The sequence below is a fragment of the Heterodontus francisci genome, unplaced genomic scaffold, assembly GCF_036365525.1.
Source record: "Heterodontus francisci isolate sHetFra1 unplaced genomic scaffold, sHetFra1.hap1 HAP1_SCAFFOLD_874, whole genome shotgun sequence".
Classification (NCBI taxonomy): Eukaryota; Metazoa; Chordata; class Chondrichthyes; order Heterodontiformes; family Heterodontidae; genus Heterodontus; species Heterodontus francisci.
Window position 1 is genome coordinate 154,051 of NW_027141720.1, and position 25,761 is coordinate 179,811.

At 51.9% G+C, this 25,761-nt stretch overlaps 1 protein-coding gene across 1 annotated transcript in view; it reads right to left on the minus strand.

Annotated features, from left to right (window-relative positions):
- The window catches only part of LOC137364488 (uncharacterized), a 198,067-nt gene that overhangs the window by 34,028 nt on the left and 138,278 nt on the right, over window positions 1-25,761 (minus strand). Inside the window, exon 2 of the mRNA XM_068027676.1 lies at window positions 9,188-9,310. Coding sequence (XP_067883777.1) covers window positions 9,188-9,310 — 123 coding nt within the window. The remainder of the gene's footprint in view (window positions 1-9,187; window positions 9,311-25,761) is intronic.

Here is a 25,761-nt window from a genome sequence, read left to right on the forward strand (position 1 = left end):
GGATATTGTCCAGGTCTTGCTACATTTCTACACGGACTGCTTCAGTATCTGAGGAGTCGCGAATGGTGCTGAACATTGTGCAATCATCAGCGAACATCCCCACTTCTGACCTTATGATTGAAGGAAGGTCATTGATGAAGCAGCTGAAGACGGTTGGGCCGAGGACACTACCCTGAGGAACTCCTGCAGTGATGTCCTGGAGCTCAGATGATTGACCTCCAACAACCACAACCATCTTTCTTTGCGCCACGTACAACTCCAACCAGTGAAGAGTTTTCCCCCCCCGATTCCCATTTACTTCAGTTTTACTCGGGCTCCTTGATGCCATACTCGGTCAAATGCTGCCTTGATGTCAAAGGCAGTCACTCTCACCTCACCTCTGGAGTTCAGCTCTTTTGTCCATGTTTGAACCAAGGCTGTAATGATGTCAGGAGCTGAGTGGCCCTGGCAGAACCTAAACTAAGCGTCTGTGAGCAGGTTATTTCTCAGCAAGTGCCGCTTGATAGCACTGTCGATGACACCTTCCATCACTTTCCTGATGATTGAGAGTAGACAGGGGCGGTAATTGGCTGGGTTAGATTTGTCCTGCTTTTTGTGTACAGGATATACCTGGGCAATTTTCCACATTGCCGGGTAGATGCCAGTGTTGTAGCTGTACTGGAACAGCTTGGCTCGGGGCGCGGATAGTTCTGGAGCACAGGTCTTCAGTACTATTGCCGGAATATTGTCAGGGCCCATAGACTTTGCAGTATCCAGTGCCTTCAGTCATTTTTTGATATCACGTGGAGTGAATCGAATTGGCTGAAGTCTGGCATCTGTGATGCTGGGGACTTCAGGAGGAGGCCGAGACGGATCATCCACTTGGAAATTCTGGCTGAAGAATGTTGCAAATTTTTCAGCCTTATCTTTCACACTGATGTGCTGGGCTCCCCCATCATTGAGGATGGGGATATTTGTGGAGCCACCTCCTCCAGTTAAGGGTAGATACCAGTGTTGCAGCTGTACTGGAACAGCTTGGCTAGGGGTGCAACATGTTCTCGACCACAGGTCTTCAGTACTACTGCCGGAATGTTGTCAGGGCCCATAGACTTGTAGATGGTGGACAGGCATTGTGGAGACAGGAGGTGAGCAACTCCCCACAGAATTCCCATCCTCTGACCTGCTCTTGGAGCCACGATATTTATGTGGCTGGTCCAGTTCAGTTTCTGGTCAATGGCAATGCCCAGGACGTTGATAATGTTATCTGTTAATTGTGTATCAATTGCTTGATTATATGCAGGTGAAGGGTGTTAATTGGGGTCTTATGTGAGCACTTACAAGCAGACACTCATTGAGGCTGGTGGAGGGTTTTGAGTGAGGAGCTTCATGTTTGTAATTCTTTTACTCTGCATAATAAATGTGAAACAGTAAAGATAGGCTCCAGCATTATCCTTCCATCATAAACCTTCTGGAGTTTAAGATAGTGGCAGAGAATGGTTGCCTAAAGCTGAAGGTTGGAAACTAGGAAATTATTTTTTGCACAGAAAACTAAAATGTCATGGGCTATTGTGGAAAATATGGAAGTACAATTCAAGAGTTAAAGGCAGGAAGAATGAGGATGAAATCACCTTTAGCAGGTCTGACTATTACAGTGGAAGACAGAATTGGAACAGCAGTCATAGGCTAATGAATCCCAGGAATTCCCAAGGAACAGTTCATAGGTGCTTCAGATGTGACTCAAAGTATCATTAGGCAATGAACGGCCCTCAGCGGAGTCCTCAAAATAACACATGACACAGAGAATTCTGAGGCAAAAGAGGAAGATACTGATGGATCTGAATGAATTGTACTTGTCACAAGGAGTTTTATTCCTGTGATGAATGTGTTTGTTGCAGATTCATTCAACTGTTCTGTGCTTACACAGAACTGACTGAATCCAGATAACACTGTAACTACTCAGTAGTGAGGATCAACACAAGATTAAAGGGTATAAAAGTACTACCAGATTCAGGTTTGGTGATGACAACACATTGAAGAGATAAGTAATTCCATGTAAAATAGCTGGGGTAAGCCACTTTATCAGTATTGATGTAGTCTCCAGTGAGATACCTTTACTGTTGAGTAAACCTTCAATGAAAAAGGCATAGATGAAACTTTATATGGAGCATGATAAGGCAATTGTTTTTGGGATGTCAGTGAATTTGAAGTTCATCCAATCAGGGCATTATTGTATCCCCTTAACAAAACCCAATGTTTCCAGTCAGAGTGTTACAGAAGTATTAATGGAATCAGGTGTTAAGAATCAGAGATAAAAAAGCAAATTTCCTTCAAGTTACACAGACAATTTGCTCACCCTTCTTGTCAGAGATTAAAGATTCTGCTAAAGAATGCAGGTGTGATTGATGAAGAGTATACAAGGATAATAGAAATGAATGAAAAGTGTGAAATCTGTAAAAAGTGTCGAAGGACACCATCACGTCCTACTGTCAGCCTTCAACTGGCATGTGATTTTAACGAGGTAGTTTCCATGGATTTAAATGTATGGGACAAAGATAAGAATATTTTCATTCTACATTTTATAGACCTAGCATCTAGATTTAGTTTTTCTACAATAATAAATAGCAAGGACAAAAGGGTGATTGTAGACTTAATTATGGAGAAATGGTTAAGGAGTGGACTTGGTGCACTTGATAAAAGCCTGTAAAGTATTCAAATGTGCAGAAAAAAAGGAAGTAACTGTAGCACCTTCAGAGCAGGAGGACTCTTGAACAGTACAATAGGCAATTTGGGATTCCACTCATAGACCAATTGATCAGGACTATGTCCTCCAACCATCTGAAGTGAATTCTTTGCATGAACCGCCCATGTCAGGGCAGTTGTCAACTTGCAGTTTGGCTGGTCAGCTAAGATTTTATGTAACATTTCATCAACCATTGCGTGATTCCTTTCACAGAGCCTACTGCTGAAAGGGCTTTCAGCTGCAGTATTCATAACCATAATGTTCATGTTTTCAGACATGTCTCTGAACTCGTCATTGGCAAATTCCCCTCCATTATCAGTCAGAAACTTACACAGAACTGACTGAATCCAGATAACACTGTTCACTACTCAGTAATGAGGAGCAACACAAGGTTACGGAGTATAAAAGTACTACCAGCTTCAGGTTTGGTGATGACAACACACTGAAGTCACCAAGATTGAGGTCTCTGAGAATATTCAGAGAGCTCTGAGGCATTGTATAAGCCCATCCGAGGCAGAATTTAGTTCAGGAGATTTGGCTTATTATAAAAGAGAGGGTCATGGGGAATGGAAGGGCCCTGGTAAGGTAATTGGTCTGATGGTAAGACAGTAGTTATTAAGCATGGCAATCAAACTCTTCAGGTTCATTCCTCACGATTATTCAGGGTTGATTACAAAATCTCAGAATCTGAGCAGCTAATAGAGGGAAAAGGGGCACCTTGTATCTCAAATACTCATGTGTTTTGTGTTGAAGGTCCTGAGGCACAAAATAAGGTAGATCAAGAGTTGGATAGTAATGTGAGTGATCGTGATGCTCAGGAAAGAGTTATCACATCCAAAAACCAATTGCCCAATTAGGTACTCAGGTGACATATATTCCAGAGGGGTCTGATAAATGGATGATGCAACAGTTGTGGGATGTGCAGGAAAATCTACAGGCAAGTTCAAATATTGGTTAAATGTTCAAGATAGTGGCCAAGAAGCCAGGGCCATGGACTGGCAGAATGGGGTGAAAGAGTGGAGGGTAAGAAAGCACAGTACAAGTTCCAATAGTGGGTCAGGAAATGACTCTTGTGTAAGGAAGCAATCATGTACTGGAGAAAGAGACTCCGATAAAGTGTGAGGGAGATCTTCCAGCAGTAGTTCCGAAAGACATCAAAGTGCTAATAGAGGCCGTAGTTTGAACAGAGTACACAATGAAACTAAGGCTAGAGGGCAGTCTCGGAATAGAACTAGAAGCAGAAATCCTCATGATCGTGAAGTTTTAGTGACTGCCCATAAACCAGAGGATAAACCAATAAGAGAAATATAACATAAGGAATTAGAGAGTTGGAGAGAGTTTGGAGTCTATTCTGAGGTCCCAGATAGGGGACAGCAGCCTTGTCACATAGATGGATTTGTACTGAAAAGGTCCTTTCCAATGGAACTTATAAGGCTAAAGCGAGGCTGGTTGTGAGGGGTTTTGAAGAGCAACTGGGTGATACCCATGTTAGAGTGGACTCTCCCACAACTGGAAAAGTCATCTTGTAAATCTTTTCGGCTTTTTTGGCCACATATTCATGGGAGTGTAGATCTATTGATGATAAAAGCTGCATTTCTACAAGGTTATTCTTTTCAGAGAGAAGTGTACCTGAAACCACCTAAAAAGGCAGCAGATACAGAAGGAAAATTATGGAAACTGAACAAATGCATCTCAGGCCTTAGTGAAGCTTCCAGGGTGTGGTATTTCTCGGTGAGGTCTGTTTTGTTGAAAATTGGTTGTGTTCAACTAAAAGCAGATCCTGCAATGTTTTATTGGCATCATAAAGAGAAACTTTCAGACATCTTCATGATGCATTTTGATGATTTCTTTTGGGGTGGTACTGTGGATTTTGAGAAATGTTATTAATAAGGTTAGGGTAGAATTTAAGATGGGAGTCAGGCTTGTGCGGTCTTTAAATATATTGGTTTAGATATTATGTAGACTAAGTCTGGAATAACTTTAAATCAACAATCCGATTTACAGAGTGTTACTCCCATCCCAGTTAATCGTGTTAGGTCATCACAGAAAGATAATGATATATCTAAAGCAGAGACTGAGCAACTGCAAAGATTGGCTGGTCAGTTAAACTGGTTGTGCTCTCAGACTAGTCCTCATGCTAGTTTTGATCTGCATGATGATGAAACATCTGAAAGTTGAGAACGTTTTAAAAGAATAAAAAACTAAGTCTGGAGAAATATTCCCATCTTTAGGTGACCCAAAGAACATGAAGCTAATAATTTTTAGTGATGCTAATCTTGCTGATGGGTAATAGAGTACAACTGGTTTCATAATATTTCTGATGGGTGAAAATGGGAAATGTTGTCCTTTAGCTTGGGAGGCTAAGAAAATAAAATGGGTCGTTAAAAGCACTTTAGCTGCAGAAACACTATGTCTTGTGGGGGCAGTGGATATGGGGTTCTATTTGTTAAATATTTTGGGTGAAATTCTGAACAAGGTACATACTGATGATATGATACCATTAAATGTCATGTAGATAATAGTTCATTGTGGGACAATGTACACTCTACAAAAAGTGTGAGTGAGAAAAGACTACGTATTGACCTTGCTGGATTGAAACAAATGCTGGAGAGAAAGGAAATCTCCAAACGGAAATGGGTAGATGCAAGTCATCAACGATCCGATTGTTTCACAAAAACAAATGGGAGTAAAAAGAAATTGTTAGGAGTGCTAAAGGAGGGGTGTCTCACAATGTAATACTTTGTACATAATATGGAATATATTTTGAAATGTTCTTTGACCATGTTAATCCAAGTTGTATTATAAAAGAAAGAAGGGAATCTGAAATAAAAACACATAGTGCTGGAAATACTCAGCAGGTCAGGCAGCATCTGTGGAGAGAGAAGCAGAGTTAACGTTTCAGGTCTGTGACCCTTCATCAGAACTGGTAAAGGGTGGAAAAGAATTAGGTTTTTAGCAAGTGAAGGGGGTTCGGCGGGGGGGAGGGGGATGGTGGGGAATAGAATAAAAGGGAAGGGGTTTGAAAGGGCAGAGGGCAGGAGAGATTAAATAACAAAGCTCTCCTGGGACAAAGGCAAACAGTGTGTTAATGTTTGTGGTGAAAGACAAAGCATTAGACTGTTAAAGGCAGAATAATGAGCAGCTCTGCCACATAAAAAACAGGCACATGGTTTAAAAAAATAATAAAATAAAAAAGATAAAAATATTAAAAATGGCCAGTCATGCTGTGAAATTATTGAACTCCATGTTCAGTCCGCAAGGCTGTAGAGTGCCTAATCGGAAGATCAGGTGCTGTTCCTCGAGCTTGCGTTGATGTTCACTGGAACACTGGAATGGACAAAAGACAGAAAAGAGAGCAGGAGGGGTGTTACAATGGCAAGCGACTGGAAGCTCAGGGTCATGCTTTCGGACTGAGTGAAGGTGTTCCACAAAGCGGTCACCCACTCTGCGTTTGGTCTCCCCAATGTAGAGGAGACCATATTGTGAGCAGCGAATACAGTATACTACATTGAAAGAAGTACAAGTAAATCGCTGCTTCACTTGAAAGAAGTGTTTGGGGCCTGGGATAGTGAGGAGAGAGGAGGTAAATGGGCAGGTATTACACCTCCTGTGATTGTATGGGAAGGGGAGGGGACGCGGTGTTGGGGGTAATGGATGAGTGGACCAGGGTGTCATGGAGGGAACGATCCCTTCGGAATGCTGACGGGGAGGGGAAGGGACGATGTGTTTGATGGTGGCATTACGCTGGAGGTGGTGGAGAATGATCCTTTGGATATGGAGTCTGGTGTGGTGGAAAGTGAGGACAAGGGGAAAACTGTCGTGGTTTTGGGAGGGAGGGGAAAGGGTGAGGGTAGAGGTGCGGGAAATGGATCGGACACGGTTGAGGGCCCTGTCAACCACAGTGGGGGGGGGGGGGGGGGGAAATCATCAGTTGAGGAAAAAGGAAGACATATCAGAAGTGCTGTTGTGGAAAGTTGCATCATCAGAGGAGATGCATCGGAGACGGAGAAACTGGGAAAATCGGATGGAGTCCTTACAGAAAACAGGATGTGAGGAAGTGTGGTCAAGGTAGCCGTCGGAGTCAGTGGACTTATAATGGATATTAGTAGACAGCCAATCCCCAGAGATGGAGACAGAGAAGTCGAGGAAGGGAAAGGAAGTGTCGGAGATGGACCATGTAAAGGTGAGAGAAGGATGGAAATTGGAAGCAAAGTTGATGAAGTTTTCCAGTTCGGGCCGAGAGCAGGAAACGGCACCGATACAGTCAACAATGTACTGGAAAAAGAGGTGAGGGAGGGGGCCTGAGTAGGACTGGAACAAAGAATGCTCGACATATCCCACAAAAAGACAGGCATAACTAGGACCCATGCGGGTACCCATAGCAACACCTTTTATTTGAAGGAGAAGTTGTTTAATGTGAGAACAAGTTCAACCAGGTGGAGGAGGATGGTGGTGGATGGGGACTGGTTGGGCCTCTGTTCAAGGAAGAAGAGGAGAGCCCTCAAACTGTCCTGGCAGGGGATGGGGGTGTAGAGAGATTGGACGTCCATAGTGAAGAGGAGGAAGTTAGGGCCAGGAACTGGGAAACTGTCAAAATGACATACAGTTTCACAAGTGTCACAGATGTAGGTGAGAAAAGACTGAACTGGGGAGAAAAGATTGAGTCAAGGTAGGAAGAAATAAATTCAGTGGGACAGGGACAGGCTGAAACGATGGGTCTGCCGGGACAGTCCTGTTGGTGGATATTAGGAAGGAGCTTGTGGGACTATGAGGTTGGAAGCTGTAGAGAGAAGATCTCTGGAGGAGATGAGGTCAGACAGTCCTGGAGACAGTGGCTTGATGTTCGGTGTTGGGGCCTTGGTCCAGGGGGAAGTAGGAAGAAGTGTCTGAGAGATGGCACTCAGCCTCTGCACGGTAGAGGTCGGTACGCCAGACAACAACAGACTGGATGTTGTCCAGGTCTTGCTGCAATCTGGGCACGGACTGGTTCAGTATCTGAGGAGTCACAAATGGTGCTGAACATTGTGCAACCATTAGCAAACATCCCCACTTCTGACCTTATGGTGGAGGGAAGGTCATTAATGAAGCAGCTGAAGATGGTTGGTTGGGCCTAGGACACTACCCTGAGGAACCCCTGTAGTGATGTCCTGGGACTGAGATGATTGACCTCTGTCATGAACAGATGAGAACCAACTGTAAATTGTGTTTTTATGCACTTGGGTGTTATTGTCAACTGTTATTATACACATGTTAAATTTTTACTTCTTTGTCCTACTGTTAATATGGAGGGGGGACAACTACTTGAAGGGGTCCAGTCACATGACCCAGAAGCCACCCTTTTCAGCCTGCCTGGATTTGAACCGGTATCAGTTGAGGGAACAGCTCGTTCAAAAACACAGCTTCCCTTGAGGCTGCATCCGAGGCTTTCCTGCAAGAAGCAGAGAGAAAGAAGCCACAGTCTGCAAAACAGCAAGAAAATTAAAAAGCAACAGTCTGCATAACAGCAAAAAAATCCACTCTCTCCCAGTTTACTCTCTGTCAAAAAAGGTGACATCAGAAATTAAGTTGCCTCAATTTATCTTCGAGAGTGCAGGAAGAAGAAAGTGTAAGAGAAGAGGTTTATTCAATGACTCCTATCCCCACTCGGCATTTCTAGTCAGTTCCCTCCAGTTTTTGACTTTCTGATAATTAAAACAGACTCCAGTTTCAACTGAAACCCACATTAGTTTGTAGTTAAGTTCATTTTCTATTTAGTAAATGTCCTTGCCTTTTCTTTATGCCTTTACCCATATCCTTATGTTTTTGAGCTTGCACTGCCAAGTTAACCCCGTCCTGAGTTTATGAGTGTGTGTTAATAAACCCTACTTCTTTGTTTTAACTTTAACAACAGTGTTAAAGTCAGTCAGGGTTTAAGGGAGGAAAAATTCAATCCCTGTCTGCTTATGGAAAGATTTTGGAAATAGAGAAAATAGTTTGAGAAAAAATATTTCATTAGCTACTTGTTTAGAACACCTCCAACAACCACAACCAACATCCTTTGTGCTAGGTATGATTCTAACCAGCGGAGAGTTTTCCCTGATTCCCATTGGTTCCAGTTTTGCTCGGGCTCCTTGATGCCATTCACAGTTAAATGCTGCGTTAATGTCAAGGAGTGCTACCCACTGAGCCATAGCTGACAGCACATTATACCTACAAGAACAGGTGTAGTATTAATTGAACTTCTGACCTGAAAGACGACACCTCTGACAGTGCAGCATTCCCTCAGCACTGCCAACTCACGGGTCAAGTCTCTGGAGTGGGGCTTGAACCCAAAACCTTCTGACTCAGAGGTAAGAGTCTTAACCAACTGAGTCATGGCTGATATATTGGAAGCTTTTTCTCTGCAAATAGCTTTTTATTTTTAAAGAGTTTAACAAGATTCTTTAAAATAGCAGATATTAAAAGTGTAAAACAAACAGGCAAACTCACGTTGGTTCCGGGTGGCACCCTTCCTTCCAGGATCATCCTTAACACTTTGTTTGCCTTATCCTTCTGGGAATTCCAACCGGACGGATCCCAAAACTTTAATGAGTTTGACTTGAAGTACCTGAGCTGTTAAATAATGTTAAAAAATGATTGGATTTGTATAGAACCATTGAAAAGATATGGCACAGAAAGAGGCCATTCAGCCCATCGTGTCTGCGCTGGCTGAAAGAAACTAGCCACCCATTCTAATCCCACCATCCACCACCTGTTCTGTAAGGTAACAGCACAATAAGGGGCAGGAGCAGGTACCTTTTAAATGAGTTGAGGGTTTCTGCCTCCACCACCGATCCGGGTAGTGAATTCCAGACACCCACCACCCTCTGGGTGAAATGTTTCCTCATGTCCCCTCTAATCCTTCTACCAATCACCTTAAATCTGTGCCCCCTGGTAATTGACCTCTCCGCTAGGGGAAACAGGTCTGTCCTCTCCACTCTATCCAGGACCCTCATCATTTTGTACAGTTCGATTAATATATACAGCGTCTTTCACCACATTGCAAAGTGTGTTACAGCCAATGAGGTAGTTCTGAAGTATAGTCATTATTGTAATGTAGTAAACACAGCAGTCAATATACAAACAGCAAGATCCCACAAACAGCAATGTGATAATGACCCTGAAAATCTGTTTGGATAATGTTTGTTCAGGGATAAATATTGGCCCAAGACACTGGGACCAACTCCCCTGCTCTTCCTCCAATAGAGTGCAGCATTACGTAAACCTGAAGGAGCAGATGGGCCTCAGTTCAACATCTCATCTGAAAACCAGCACCTCCGACAGTGCAGCACTCCCTCAGTACTGACCCTCCGACGGTGCAGCGCTCCCTCAGTACTGACCCTCCGACAGTGCAACCCTCCCTCAGCACTGACCCTCCGACAGTGCAGCTCTCCCTCAGTACTGACCCTCCGACAGTGCGGCACTCCCACAGTACTGACCCTCCGACAGTGCAACACTCCCTCTCAGTACAGACCCTCCGATAGTGCAGCACTCCCTCAGTACTGACCCTCCGACAGTGCAACACTCCCTCAGTACTGACCCTCCGACAGTGCAACACTCCCTCAGTACTGACCATCCGACAGTGCAGCACCCCCTCAGTACTGACCCTCCGACACTGCAACAATCTCTCAGTACAGACCCTCCGATAGTGCAGCACTCCCTCAGTACTGACCCTCGGACAGTGCAACACTCCCTCAGTACTGACCCTCCGACAGTGCAACACTCCCTCAGTACTGACCCTCCGACAGTGCAACACTCCCTCAGTACTGACCCTCCGACAGTGCAACACTCCCTCTCAGTATGACCCTCCGACAGTGCAGCACTCCCTCAGTACTGACCCTCCGACAGTGCAGCACTCCCTCAGTACTGACCCTCCGACAGTGCAGCACTCCCTCTCAGTACTGACCCTCCGACAGTGCAACACTCGCTCAGTACTGACCCTCCGACAGTGCGACACTCCCTCTCAGTACTGACCCTCCGACAGTGCAACACTCCCTCAGTACTGACCCTCTGACAGTGCAGCACTCCCTCAGTACTGACCCTCCGACAGTGCAACACTCCCTCAGTACTTACCCTCCGACAGTGCAGCACTTCCTCAGTACTGACCCTCCGACAGTGCAGCACTCCCTCAGTACTGACCCTCCGACAGTGCAACACTCCCTCTCAGTACTGACCCTCCGACAGTGCAGCACTCCCTCAGTACTGACCCTCTGACAGTGCAACACTCCCTCTCAGTACTGACCCTCCGACAGTGCAGCACTCCCTCTCAGTACTGACCCTCCGACAGTGCAACCCTCCCTCAGTACTGACCCTCCGACAGTGCAACCCTCCCTCTGAGTACTGACCCTCCGACAGTGCCACCCTCCCTCAGTACTGACTTTTCGACAGTGCTGCACTCCCTCAGAACTGACCTTCCGACTGTGCAACACTCCCTCAGTCCTGACCCTCCGACAGTGCAGCACTCCCTCTCAGTACTGACCCTCCGACAGTGCAGCACTCCCTCTCAGTACTGAGCCTCCGACAGTGCAACACTCCCTCAGTACTGACCCTCCGACAGTGCAACACTCCTTCAGTACTGACCCTCCGACAGTGCAACACTCCCTCTCAGTACTGACACTCCGACAGTGCAGCACTCCCACAGTACTGACCCTCCGACAGTGCAGGACTCCCTCTCAGTACTGACCCTCCGACAGTGCAACACTCCCTCAGTACTGACCCTCCGACAGTGCAACACTCCCTCTCAGTACTGACCCTCCGACAGTGCAACACACCCTCAGTACTGACCTTCCGACAGTGCAACACTCCCTCAGTACTGACCCTCCGACAGTGCAGCACTCCCTCTCAGTACTGACCCTCCGACAGTGCAACACTCCCTCAGTACTGACCCTCCGACAGTGCAACACTGCCTCAGTACTGACCCTCCGACAGTGCAACACTGCCTCAGTACTGACCCTCCGACAGTGCAACACTCCCTCTCAGTACTGACCCTCCGACAGTGCAGCACTCCTTCTCAGTACTGACCCTCCGACAGTGCAACACTCCCTCTCAGTACTGACCCTCTGACAGTACAACACTCCCTCAGTACTGACCCTCCGACAGTGCAACACTCCCTCTCAGTACTGACCCTCCGACAGTGCAGCACTCCCTCTCAGTACTGGCCCTCCGACAGTGCAACACTCCCTCAGCACTGACCCTCCGACAGTGCAACACTCCCTCTAAGTACTGACCATCCGACAGTGCAACACTCCCTCAGTACTGACCCTCTGACAGTGCAACACTCCCTCTCAGTACTGATCCTCTGACAGTGCAACACTCCCTCAGTACTGACCTTCCGACAGTGCAACACTCCCTCAGTACTGACCCTCCGACAGTGCAACACTCCCTCTGAGTACTGACCCTCCGACAGTGCAACACTCCCTCAGTACTGACCTACCGACAGTGCAACACTCCCTCAGTACTGACCCTCCGACAGTGCAACACTCCCTCTGAGTACTGACCCTCCGACAGTGCAACACTCCCTCAGTACTGACCCTCTGACAGTGCAACACTCCCTCAGTACTGACCCTCCGACAGTGCCTCGCTCCCTCAGTACTGACCCTCCGACAGTGCAGCACTCCCTCTCAGTACTGACCCTCCGACAGTGCAACCCTCCCTCAGTACTGACCCTCCGACAGTGCAGCACTCCCTGAGTACTGACCCTCCGACAGTGCGGCACTCCCTCAGTACTGACCTTCCGATAGCACAACACTCCCTCAGTACTGACCCTCCGACAGTGCAGCACTCCCTCTCAGTACTGACCCTCCGATAGTGCAGCACTCCCTCAGTACTGACCCTCCGACAGTGCAACACTCCCTCAGTACTGACCCTCCGACAGTGCAGCACTCCCTCAGTACTGACCCTCCGACACTGCAAGACTCCCTCAGTACTGACCCTCCGACAGTGCAACACTCCCTCAGTACTGACCCTCCGACAGTGCAGCACTCCCTCAGTACTGACCCTCCGACAGTGCAACACTCCCTCAGTACTGACCCTCCGACAGTGTGGCGCTCCCTCAGTACTGACCCTCCGACAGTGCAGCACTCCCTCTCAGTACTGACCCTCCGACAGTGCAACACTCCCTCAGTACTGACCCTCCGACAGTGCAACACTCCTTCTCAGTACTGACCCTCCAACAGTGCAACACTCCCTCTCAGTACTGACCCTCTGACAGTGCAACACTCCCTCAGTACTGACCCTCTGACAGTGCAACACTCCCTCTCAGTACTGACCCTCTGACAGTGCAACACTCTCTCAGTACTGACCCTCTGACAGAGCAACACTCCCTCTCAGTACTGACCCTCTGACAGTGCAACACTCCCTCTCAGTACTGACCCTCTGACAGTGCCACCCTCCCTCAGTACTGACTCTCCGACAGTGCTGCACTCCCTCAGAACTGACCTTCCGACTGTGCAACACTCCCTCAGTCCTGACCCTCCGACAGTGCAGCACTCCCTCTCAGTACTGACCCTCCGACAGTGAGCACTCCCTCTCAGTACTGAGCCTCCGACAGTGCAACACTCCCTCAGTACTGACCCTCCGACAGTGCAACACTCCTTCAGTACTGACCCTCCGACAGTGCAACACTCCCTCTCAGTACTGACACTCCGACAGTGCAGCACTCCCACAGTACTGACCCTCCGACAGTGCAGGACTCCCTCTCAGTACTGACCCTCCGACAGTGCAACACTCCCTCAGTACTGACCCTCCGACAGTGCAACACTCCCTCTCAGTACTGACCCTCCGACAGTGCAACACACCCTCAGTACTGACCTTCCGACAGTGCAACACTCCCTCAGTACTGACCATCCGACAGTGCAGCACTCCCTCTCAGTACTGACCCTCCGACAGTGCAACACTCCCTCAGTACTGACCCTCCGACAGTGCAACACTGCCTCAGTACTGACCCTCCGACAGTGCAACACTGCCTCAGTACTGACCCTCCGACAGTGCAACACTCCCTCTCAGTACTGACCCTCCGACAGTGCAGCACTCCTTCTCAGTACTGACCCTCCGACAGTGCAACACTCCCTCTCAGTACTGACCCTCTGACAGTACAACACTCCCTCAGTACTGACCCTCCGACAGTGGAACACTCCCTCTCAGTACTGACCCTCCGACAGTGCAGCACTCCCTCTCAGTACTGGCCCTCCGACAGTGCAACACTCCCTCAGCACTGACCCTCCGACAGTGCAACACTCCCTCTCAGTACTGACCATCCGACAGTGCAACACTCCCTCAGTACTGACCCTCTGACAGTGCAACACTCCCTCTCAGTACTGATCCTCTGACAGTGCAACACTCCCTCAGTACTGACCTTCCGACAGTGCAACACTCCCTCAGTACTGACCCTCCGACAGTGCAACACTCCCTCTGAGTACTGACCCTCCGACAGTGCAACACTCCCTCAGTACTGACCTTCCGACAGTGCAACACTCCCTCAGTACTGACCCTCCGACAGTGCAACACTCCCTCTGAGTACTGACCCTCCGACAGTGCAACACTCCCTCAGTACTGACCCTCTGACAGTGCAACACTCCCTCAGTACTGACCCTCCGACAGTGCCTCGCTCCCTCAGTACTGACCCTCCGACAGTGCAGCACTCCCTCTCAGTACTGACCCTCCGACAGTGCAACCCTCCCTCAGTACTGACCCTCCGACAGTGCAGCACTCCCTGAGTACTGACCCTCCGACAGTGCGGCACTCCCTCAGTACTGACCTTCCGACAGCACAACACTCCCTCAGTACTGACCCTCCGACAGTGCAGCACTCCCTCTCAGTACTGACCCTCCGATAGTGCAGCACTCCCTCAGTACTGACCCTCCGACAGTGCAACACTCCCTCAGTACTGACCCTCCGACAGTGCAGCACTCCCTCAGTACTGACCCTCCGACACTGCAAGACTCCCTCAGTACTGACCCTCCGACAGTGCAACACTCCCTCAGTACTGACCCTCCGACAGTGCAGCACTCCCTCAGTACTGACCCTCCGACAGTGCAACACTCCCTCAGTACTGACCCTCCGACAGTGTGGCGCTCCCTCAGTACTGACCCTCCGACAGTGCAGCACTCCCTCTCAGTACTGACCCTCCGACAGTGCAACACTCCCTCAGTACTGACCCTCCGACAGTGCAACACTCCTTCTCAGTACTGACCCTCCAACAGTGCAACACTCCCTCAGTACTGACCCTCCGACAGTGCAACTCTCCCTCTCAGTACTGACCCTCTGACAGTGTAGCACTCCCTCAGTACTGACCTTCCGACAGTGCAACACTCCCTCTCAGTACTGACCCTCTGACAGTGCAACACTCCCTCAGTACTGACCCTCTGACAGTGCAACACTCCCTCTCAGTACTGACCCTCTGACAGTGCAACACTCTCTCAGTACTGACCCTCTGACAGAGCAACACTCCCTCTCAGTACTGACCCTCTGACAGTGCAACACTCCCTCTCAGTACTGACCCTCTGACAGTGCAACACTCCCTCTCAGTACTGACCCTCTGACAGTGCAACACTCCCTCTCAGTACTGACCCTCCGACAGTGCAACACTCCCTCAGTACTGACCCTCCGACAGTGCAACACTGCCTCAGTACTGACCCTCCGACAGTGCAACACTGCCTCAGTACTGACCCTCCGACAGTGCAACACTCCCTCTCAGTACTGACCCTCCGACAGTGCAGCACTCCTTCTCAGTACTGACCCTCCGACAGTGCAACACTCCCTCTCAGTACTGACCCTCTGACAGTACAACACTCCCTCAGTGCTGACCCTCCGACAGTGGAACACTCCCTCTCAGTACTGACCCTCCGACAGTGCAGCACTCCCTCTCAGTACTGGCCCTCCGACAGTGCAACACTCCCTCAGCACTGACCCTCCGACAGTGCAACACTCCCTCTCAGTACTGACCATCCGACAGTGCAACACTCCCTCAGTACTGACCCTCTGACAGTGCAACACACCCTCTCAGTACTGATCCTCTGACAGTGCAACACTCCCTCAGTACTGACCTTCCGACAGTGCAACACTCCCTCAGTACTGACCCTCCGACAGTGCAACACTCCCTCTGAGTACTGACCCTCCGACAGTGCAACACTCCCTCAGTACTGACCTTCCGACAGTGCAACACTCCCTCAGTACTGACCCTCCGACAGTGCAACACTCCCTCTGAGTACTGACCCTCCGACAGTGCAACACTCCCTCAGTACTGACCCTCTGACAGTGCAACACTCCCTCAGTACTGACCCTCCGACAGTGCCTCGCTCCCTCAGTACTGACCCTCCGACAGTGCAGCACTCCCTCTCAGTACTGACCCTCCGACAGTGCAACCCTCCCTCAGTACTGACCCTCCGACAGTGCAGCACTCCCTGAGTACTGACCCTCCGACAGTGCGGCACTCCCTCAGTACTGACCTTCCGACAGCACAACACTCCCTCAGTACTGACCTTCCGACAGTGCAGCACTCCCTCTCAGTACTGACCCTCCGATAGTGCAGCACTCCCTCAGTACTGACCCTCCGACAGTGCAACACTCCCTCAGTACTGACCCTCCGACAGTGCAGCACTCCCTCAGTACTGACCCTCCGACACTGCAAGACTCCCTCAGTACTGACCCTCAAACAGTGCAACACTCCCTCAGTACTGACCCTCCGACAGTGCAGCACTCCCTCAGTACTGACCCTCCGACAGTGCAACACTCCCTCAGTACTGACCCTCCGACAGTGTGGCGCTCCCTCAGTACTGACCCTCCGACAGTGCAGCACTCCCTCTCAGTACTGACCCTCCGACAGTGCAACACTCCCTCAGTACTGACCCTCCGACAGTGCAACACTCCTTCTCAGTACTGACCCTCCGACAGTGCAACACTCCCTCAGTACTGACCCTCCGACAGTGCAACTCTCCCGCTCAGTACTGACCCTCTGACAGTGTAGCACTCCCTCAGTACTGACCTTCCGACAGTGCAACACTCCCTCTCAGTACTGACCCTCTGACAGTGCAACACTCCCTCAGTACTGACCCTCTGACAGTGCAACACTCCCTCTCAGTACTGACCCTCTGACAGTGCAACACTCTCTCAGTACTGACCCTCTGACAGAGCAACACTCCCTCTCAGTACTGACCCTCTGACAGTGCAACACTCCCTCTCAGTACTGACCCTCTGACAGTGCAACACTCCCTCTCAGTACTGACCCTCTGACAGTGCAACACTCCCTCTAAGTTCTGAGCCTCTGACAGTGCAACACTCCCTCTCAGTACGGACCCTCCGACAGTGCAGCACTCCCTCAGTACTGACCCTCCGACAGTGCGGCGCTCCCTCAGTACTGAACCTCTGACAGTGCAACACTCCCTCAGTACTGACCCTCCGACAGTGTGGCGCTCCCTCAGTACTGACCCTCCGACAGTGCAACACTCCCTCAGTACTGACCCTCTGACAGTGCAACACTCCCTCAGTACTGACCCTCCGACAGTGCAACACTCCCTCTCAGTACTGACCCTCCGACAGTGCAACACTCCCTCTCAGTACTGACCCTCCGACAGTGCAACACTCCCTCTCAGTACTGACCCTCCGACAGTGCGGCACTCCCTCAGTATTGACCCTCCGACAGTGCAACACTCCCTCAGTACTGACCCTCCGACAGTGCAACCCTCCCTCAGTACTGACCCTCCGACAGTGCAGCACTCACTCTCAGAACCGACCCTCCGACAGTGCAACCCTCCCTCAGCACTGACCCTGCGACAGTGCAGCTCTCACTCAGTACTGACCCTCCGACAGTGCGGCACTCCCTCAGTACTGACCCTCCGACAGTGCAACACTCCCTTAGTACTGACCCTCCGACAGTGCAACACTCCCTCAGTACTGACCCTCCGACAGTGCAGCACTCCCTCAGTACTGACCCTCCGACAGTGCAACACTCCCTCAGTACTGACCCTCCGACAGTGCAACACTCCCTCTCAGTACTGACCCTCCGACAGTGCAGCACTCCATCAGTACTGACCCTCCGACAGTGCAGCACTCCCTCTCAGTACTGACCCTCCGACAGTGCAACACTCGCTCAGTACTGACCCTCCGACAGTGCGACACTCCCTCTCAGTACTGACCCTCCGACAGTGCAACACTCCCTCAGTACTGACCCTCCGACAGTGCAGCACTTCCTCAGTACTGACCCTCCGACAGTGCAGCACTCCCTCAGTACTGACCCTCTGACAGTGCAACACTCCCTCTCAGTACTGACCATCCGACAGTGCAACACTCCCTCTCAGTACTGACCCTCCGACAGTGCAGCACTCCCTCTCAGTACTGACCCTCCGACAGTGCAACCCTCCCTCAGTACTGACCCTCCGACAGTGCAACCCTCCCTCTCAGTACTGACCCTCCGACAGTACAACCCTCCCTCAGTACTGACTCTCCGACAGTGCTGCACTCCCTCAGAACTGACCTTCCGACAGTGCAACACTCCCTCAGTCCTGACCCTCCGACAGTGCAGCACTCCCTCTCAGTACTGACCCTCCGACAGTGCAGCACTCCCTCTCAGTACTGAGCCTCCGACAGTGCAACACTCCCTCAGTACTGACCCTCCGACAGTGCAACACTCCCTCAGTACTGACCCTCCGACAGTGCAACACTCCCTCTCAGTACTGACACTCCGACAGTGCAGCAGTCCCTCAGTACTGACCCTCCGACAGTGCAGCACTCCCTCTCAGTACTGACCCTCCGACAGTGCAACACTCCCTCAGTACTGACCCTCCGACAGTGCAACACTCCCTCTCAGTACTGACCCTCCGACAGTGCAACACACCCTCAGTACTGACCTTCCGACAGTGCAACACTCCCTCAGTACTGACCCTCCGACAGTGCAGCACTCCCTCTCAGTACTGACCCTCCGACAGTGCAACACTCCCTCAGTACTGACCCTCCGACAGTGCAACACTGCCTCAGTACTGACTCTCCGACAGTGCAACACTCCCTCTCAGTACTGACCCTCCGACAGTGCAGCACTCCTTCTCAGTACTGACCCTCCGACAGTGCAACACTCCCTCTCAGTACTGACCCTCTGACAGTACAACACTCCCTCAGTACTGACCCTCCGACAGTGCAACACTCCCTCTCAGTACTGACCCTCCGACAGTGCAGCACTCCCTCTCAGTACTGGCCCTCCGACAGTGCAACACTCCCTCAGTACTGACCCTCCGACAGTGCAACACTCCCTCTCAGTACTGACCATCCGACAGTGCAACACTCCCTCAGTACTGACCCTCTGACAGTGCAACACTCCCTCTCAGTACTGACCCTCTGACAGTGCAACACTCCCTCAGTACTGACCTTCCGACAGTGCAACACTAACTCAGTACTGACCCTCCGACAGTGCAACACTCCCTCTGAGTACTGACCCTCCGACAGTGCAACACTCCCTCAGTAGTGACCCTCTAACAGTGCAACACTCCCTCAGTACTGACCCTCCGACAGTGCAACGCTCCCTCAGTACTGACCCTCCGACAGTGCAGCACTCCCTCAGAGTACTGACCCTCCGACAGTGCAACACTCCCTCAGTACTGACCCTCAGACAGTGCATCGCTCCCTCGGTACTGACCCTCCGACAGTGCAGCACTCCGTCTCAGCACTGACCCTCCGACAGTGCAACCCTCCCTCAGTACTGACCCTCCGACAGTGCAGCACTCCCTGAGTACTGAGCCTCCGACAGTGCGGCACTCCCTCAGTACTGACCTTCCGACAGTACAACACTCCCTCAGTACTGACCCTCCGACAGTGCAGCACTCCCTCTCAGTACTGACCCTCCGATAGTGCAGCACTCCCTCAGTACTGACCCTCCGACAGTGCAGCACTCCGTCAGTACTGACCCTCCGACACTGCAAGACTCCCTCAGTACTGACCCTCCGACAGTGCAACACTCCCTCAGTACTGACCCTCCGACAGTGCAGCACTCTCTCAGTACTGACCCTCCGACAGTGCAACACTCCCTCAGTACTGACCCTCCGACAGTGTGGCGCTCCCTCAGTACTGACCCTCCGACAGTGCAGCACTCCCTCTCAGTACTGACCCTCCGACAGTGCAACACTCCCTCAGTACTGACCCTCCAACAGTGCAACACTCCCTCAGTACTGACCCTCCGACAGTGCAACTCTCCCTCTCAGTACTGACCCTCTGACAGTGTAGCACTCCCTCAGTACTGTCCTTCCGACAGTGCAACACTCCCTCTCAGTACTGACCTTCTGACAGTGCAACACTCCATCTGGACTGACCCTCTGACAGTGCAACACTCCCTCTCAGTACTGATCCTCTGACAGTGCAACACTCTCTCAGTACTGACCCTCTGACAGAGCAACACTCCCTCTCAGTACTGACCCTCTGACAGTGCAGCACTCCCTCAGAGTACTGACCCTCCGACAGTGCAACACTCCCTCAGTACTGACCCTCCGACAGTGCATCGCTCCCTCAGTACTGACCCTCCAACAGTGCAGCACTCCCTCTCAGTACTGACCCTCCGACAGTGCAACCCTCCCTCAGTACTGACCCTCCGACAGTGCAGCACTCCCTGAGTACTGAGCCTCCGACAGTGCGGCACTCCCTCAGTACTGACCTTCCGACAGTACAACACTCCCTCAGTACTGACCCTCCGACAGTGCAGCACTCCCTCTCAGTACTGACCCTCCGATAGTGCAGCACTCCCTCAGTACTGACCCTCCGACAGTGCAGCACTCCGTCAGTACTGACCCTCCGACACTGCAAGACTCCCTCAGTACTGACCCTCCGACAGTGCAACACTCCCTCAGTACTGACCCTCCGACAGTGCAGCACTCTCTCAGTACTGACCCTCCGACAGTGCAACACTCCCTCAGTACTGACCCTCCGACAGTGTGGCCCTCCCTCAGTACTGACCCTCCGACAGTGCAGCACTCCCTCTCAGTACTGACCCTCCGACAGAGCAACACTCCCTCAGTACTGACCCTCCAACAGTGCAACACTCCCTCAGTACTGACCCTCCGACAGTGCAACTCTCCCTCTCAGTACTGACCCTCTGACAGTGTAGCACTCCCTCAGTACTGTCCTTCCGACAGTGCAACACTCCCTCTCAGTACTGACCCTCCGACAGTGCGGCACTCCCTCAGTACTGACACTCCAACAGTGCAACACTCCCTCAGTACTGACCCTCCGACAGTGCAACTCTCCCTCTCAGTACTGACCCTCTGACATTGTAGCACTCCCTCAGTACTGTCCTTCCGACAGTGCAACACTCCCTCTCAGGACTGACCCTCTGACAGTGCAACACTCCCTCTCAGTACTGATCCTCTGACAGTGCAACACTCTCTCAGTACTGACCCTCGGACAGAGCAACACTCCCTCTCAGTACTGACCCTCTGACAGTGCAGCACTCCCTCAGAGTACTGACCCTCCGACAGTGCAACACTCCCTCAGTACTGACCCTCCGACAGTGCATCGCTCCCTCAGTACTGACCCTCCAACAGTGCAGCACTCCCTCTCAGTACTGACCCTCCGATAGTGCAACCCTCCCTCAGTACTGACCCTCCGACAGTGCAGCACTCCCTGAGTACTGACCCTCCGACAGTGCGGCAATCCCTCAGTACTGACCTTCCGACAGTACAACACTGCCTCAGTACTGACCCTCCGACAGTGCAGCACTCCCTCTCAGTACTGACCCTCCGATAGTGCAGCACTCCCTCAGTACTGACCCTCCGACAGTGCAACACTCCCTCAGTACTGACCCGCCGACAGTGCAGCACTCCCTCAGTACTGACCCTCCGACACTGCAAGACTCCCTCAGTACTGACCCTCCGACAGTGCAACACTCCCTCAGTACTGACCCTCCAACAGTGCAGCACTCTCTCAGTACTGACCCTCCGACAGTGCAACACTCCCTCAGTACTGACCCTCCGACAGTGTGGCGCTCCCTCAGTACTGACCCTCCGACAGTGCAGCACTCCCTCTCAGTACTGACCCTCCGACAGTGCAACACTCCCTCAGTACTGACCCTCCGACAGTGCAACACTCCCTCTCAGTACTGACCCTCCAACACTGCAACACTCCCTCAGTACTGACCCTCCGACAGTGCAACTCTCCCTCTCAGTACTGACCCTCTGACAGTGTAGCACTCCCTCAGTACTGACCTTCCGACAGTGCAACACTCCCTCTCAGTACTGATCCTCTGACAGTGCAACACTCCCTCAGTACTGACCCTCTGACAGTGCAACACTCCCTCTCAGTACTGACCCTCTGACAGTGCAACACTCTCTCAGTACTGACCCTCTGACAGAGCAACACTCCCTCTCAGTACTGACCCTCTGACAGTGCAACACTCCCTCTCAGTACTGACCCTCTGACAGTGCAACACTCCCTCTCAGTTCTGACCCTCTGACAGTGCAACACTCCCTCTCAGTACGGACCCTCCGACAGTGCAGCACACCCTCAGTACTGACCCTCCGACAGTGTGGCGCTCCCTCAGTACTGAACTTCTGACAGTGCAACACTCCCTCAGTACTGACCCTCCGACAGTGTGGCGCTCCCTCAGTACTGACCCTCCGACAGTGCAACACTCCCTCAGTACTGACCCTCTGACAGTGCAACACTCCCTCAGTACTGACCCTTCGACAGTGCAACACTCCCTCTCAGTACTGACCTTCCGACAGTGCAACACTCCCTCTCAGTACTGACCCTCCGACAGTGCAAAACTCCCTCTCAGTACTGACCCTCCGACAGTGCGGCGCTCTCTCAGTATTGACCCTCCGACAGTGCAACACTCCCTCAGTACTGACCCTCCGACAGTGCAACACTCCCTCTCAGTACTGACCCTCCGACAGTGCAACACTCCCTCAGTACTGACCCTCCGACAGTGCAACACTCCCTCTCAGTACTGACCCTCTGACAGTACAACACTCCCTCAGTACTGACCCTCCGACAGTGCAACACTCCCTCTCAGTACTGACCCTCCGACAGTGCAGCACTCCCTCTCAGTACTGGCCCTCCGACAGTGCAACACTCCCTCAGTACTGACCCTCCGACAGTGCAACACTCCCTCTCAGTACTGACCATCCGACAGTGCAACACTCCCTCAGTACTGACCTTCCGACAGTGCAACACTCCCTCAGTACTGACCCTCCGACAGTGCAACACTCCCTCTGAGTACTGACCCACCGACAGTGCAACACTCCCTCAGTAGTGACCCTCTGACAGTGCAACACTCCCTCAGTACTGACCCTCCGACAGTGCAACGCTCCCTCAGTACTGACCCTCCGACAGTGCAGCACTCCCTCAGAGTACTGACCCTCCGACAGTGCAACACTCCCTCAGTACTGACCCTCCGACAGTGCATCGCTCCCTCAGTACTGACCCTCCGACAGTGCAGCACTCCGTCTCAGTACTGACCCTCCGACAGTGCAACCCTCCCTCAGTACTGACCCTCCGACAGTGCAGCACTCCCTGAGTACTGAGCCTCCGACAGTGCGGCACTCCCTCAGTACTGACCTTCCGATAGTACAACACTCCCTCAGTACTGACCCTACGACAGTTCAGCACTCCCTCTCAGTACTGACCCTCCGATAGTGCAGCACTCCCTCAGTACTGACCCTCCGACAGTGCAGCACTCCGTCAGTACTGACCCTCCGACACTGCAAGACTCCCTCAGTACTGACCCTCCGACAGTGCAACACTCCCTCAGTACTGACCCTCCGACAGTGCAGCACTCTCTCAGTACTGACCCTCCGACAGTGCAACACTCCCTCAGTACTGACCCTCCGACAGTGTGGCGCTCCCTCAGTACTGACCCTCCGACAGTGCAGCACTCCCTCTCAGTACTGACCCTCCGACAGTGCAACACTCCCTCAGTACTGACCCTCCAACAGTGCAACACTCCCTCAGTACTGACCCTCCGACAGTGCAACTCTCCCTCTCAGTACTGACCCTCTGACAGTGTAGCACTCCCTCAGTACTGTCCTTCCGACAGTGTAACACTCCCTCTCAGTACTGACCCTCTGACAGTGCAACACTCCATCAGGACTGACCCTCTGACAGTGCAACACTCCCTCTCAGTACTGATCCTCTGACAGTGCAACACTCTCTCAGTACTGACCCTCTGACAGAGCAACACTCCCTCTCAGTACTGACCCTCTGACAGTGCAGCACTCCCTCAGTACTGACCCTCCGACAGTGCATCGCTCCCTCAGTACTGACCCTCCAACAGTGCAGCACTCCCTCTCAGAACTGACCCTCCGATAGTGCAACCCTCCCTCAGTACTGACCCTCCGACAGTGCAGCACTCCCTGAGTACTGACCCTCCGACAGTGCGGCAATCCCTCAGTACTGACCTTCCGACAGTACAACACTCCCTCAGTACTGACCCTCCGACAGTGCAGCACTCCCTCTCAGTACTGACCCTCCGATAGTGCAGCACTCCCTCAGTACTGACACTCCGACAGTGCAACACTCCCTCAGTACTGACCCGCCGACAGTGCAGCACTCCCTCAGTACTGACCCTCCGACACTGCAAGACTCCCTCAGTACTGACCCTCCGACAGTGCAACACTCCCTCAGTACTGACCCTCCAACAGTGCAGCACTCCCTCTCAGTACTGACCCTCCGACAGTGCAACACTCCCTCAGTACTGACCCTCAGACAGTGTGGCGCTCCCTCAGTACTGACCCTCCGACAGTGCAGCACTCCCTCTCAGTACTGACCCTCCGACAGTGCAACACTCCCTCAGTACTGACCCTCCGACAGTGCAACACTCCCTCTCAGTACTGACCCTCCAACACTGCAACACTCCCTCAGTACTGACCCTCCGACAGTGCAACTCTCCCTCTCAGTACTGACCCTCTGACAGTGTAGCACTCCCTCAGTACTGACCTTCCGACAGTGCAACACTCCCTCTCAGTACTGACCCTCTGACAGTGCAACACTCCCTCAGTACTGACCCTCTGACAGTGCAACACTCCCTCTCAGTACTGACCCTCTGACAGTGCAACACTCTCTCAGTACTGACCCTCTGACAGAGCAACACTCCCTCTCAGTACTGACCCTCTGACAGTGCAACACTCCCTCTCAGTACTGACCCTCTGACAGTGCAACACTCCCTCTCAGTTCTGACCCTCTGACAGTGCAACACTCCCTCTCAGTACGGACCCTCCGACAGTGTAGCACACCCTCAGTACTGACCCTCCGACAGTGTGGCGCTCCCTCAGTACTGAACTTCTGACAGTGCAACACTCCCTCAGTACTGACCCTCCGACAGTGTGGCGCTCCCTCAGTACTGACCCTCCGACAGTGCAACACTCCCTCAGTACTGACCCTCTGACAGTGCAACACTCCCTCAGTACTGACCCTCCGACAGTGCAACACTCCCTCTCAGTACTGACCGTCCGACAGTGCAACACTCCCTCTCAGTACTGACCCTCCGACAGTGCAACACTCCCTCTCAGTACTGACCCTCCGACAGTGCGGCGCTCCCTCAGTATTGACCCTCCGAAAGTGCAACACTCCCTCAGTACTGACCCTCCGACAGTGCAACACTCCCTCTCAGTACTGACCCTCCGACAGTGCAACACTCCCTCAGTACTGACCCTCTGACAGTGCAACACTCCCTCAGTACTGACCCTCCGACAGTGCATCACTCCCTCTCAGTACTGACCCTCTGACAGTGCAACACTCCCTCAGTACTGACCCTCCGACAGTGCAGCACTCCCTCTCAGTCCTGACCCTCCGACAGTGCAACACCCCCTCAGTACTGACCCTCCGACAGTGCAACACTCCCTCAGTACTGACACTCCGACAGTGCAACACTGCCTCAGTACTGACCCTCCGACAGTGCAACACTCCCTCTCAGTACTGACCCTCCGACAGTGCAGCACTCCTTCTCAGGACTGACCCTCCGACAGTGCAACACTCCCTCAGTACTGACACTCCGACAGTGCAGCACTCCCTCAGTACTGACCCTCCGACACTGCAAGACTCCCTCAGTACTGACC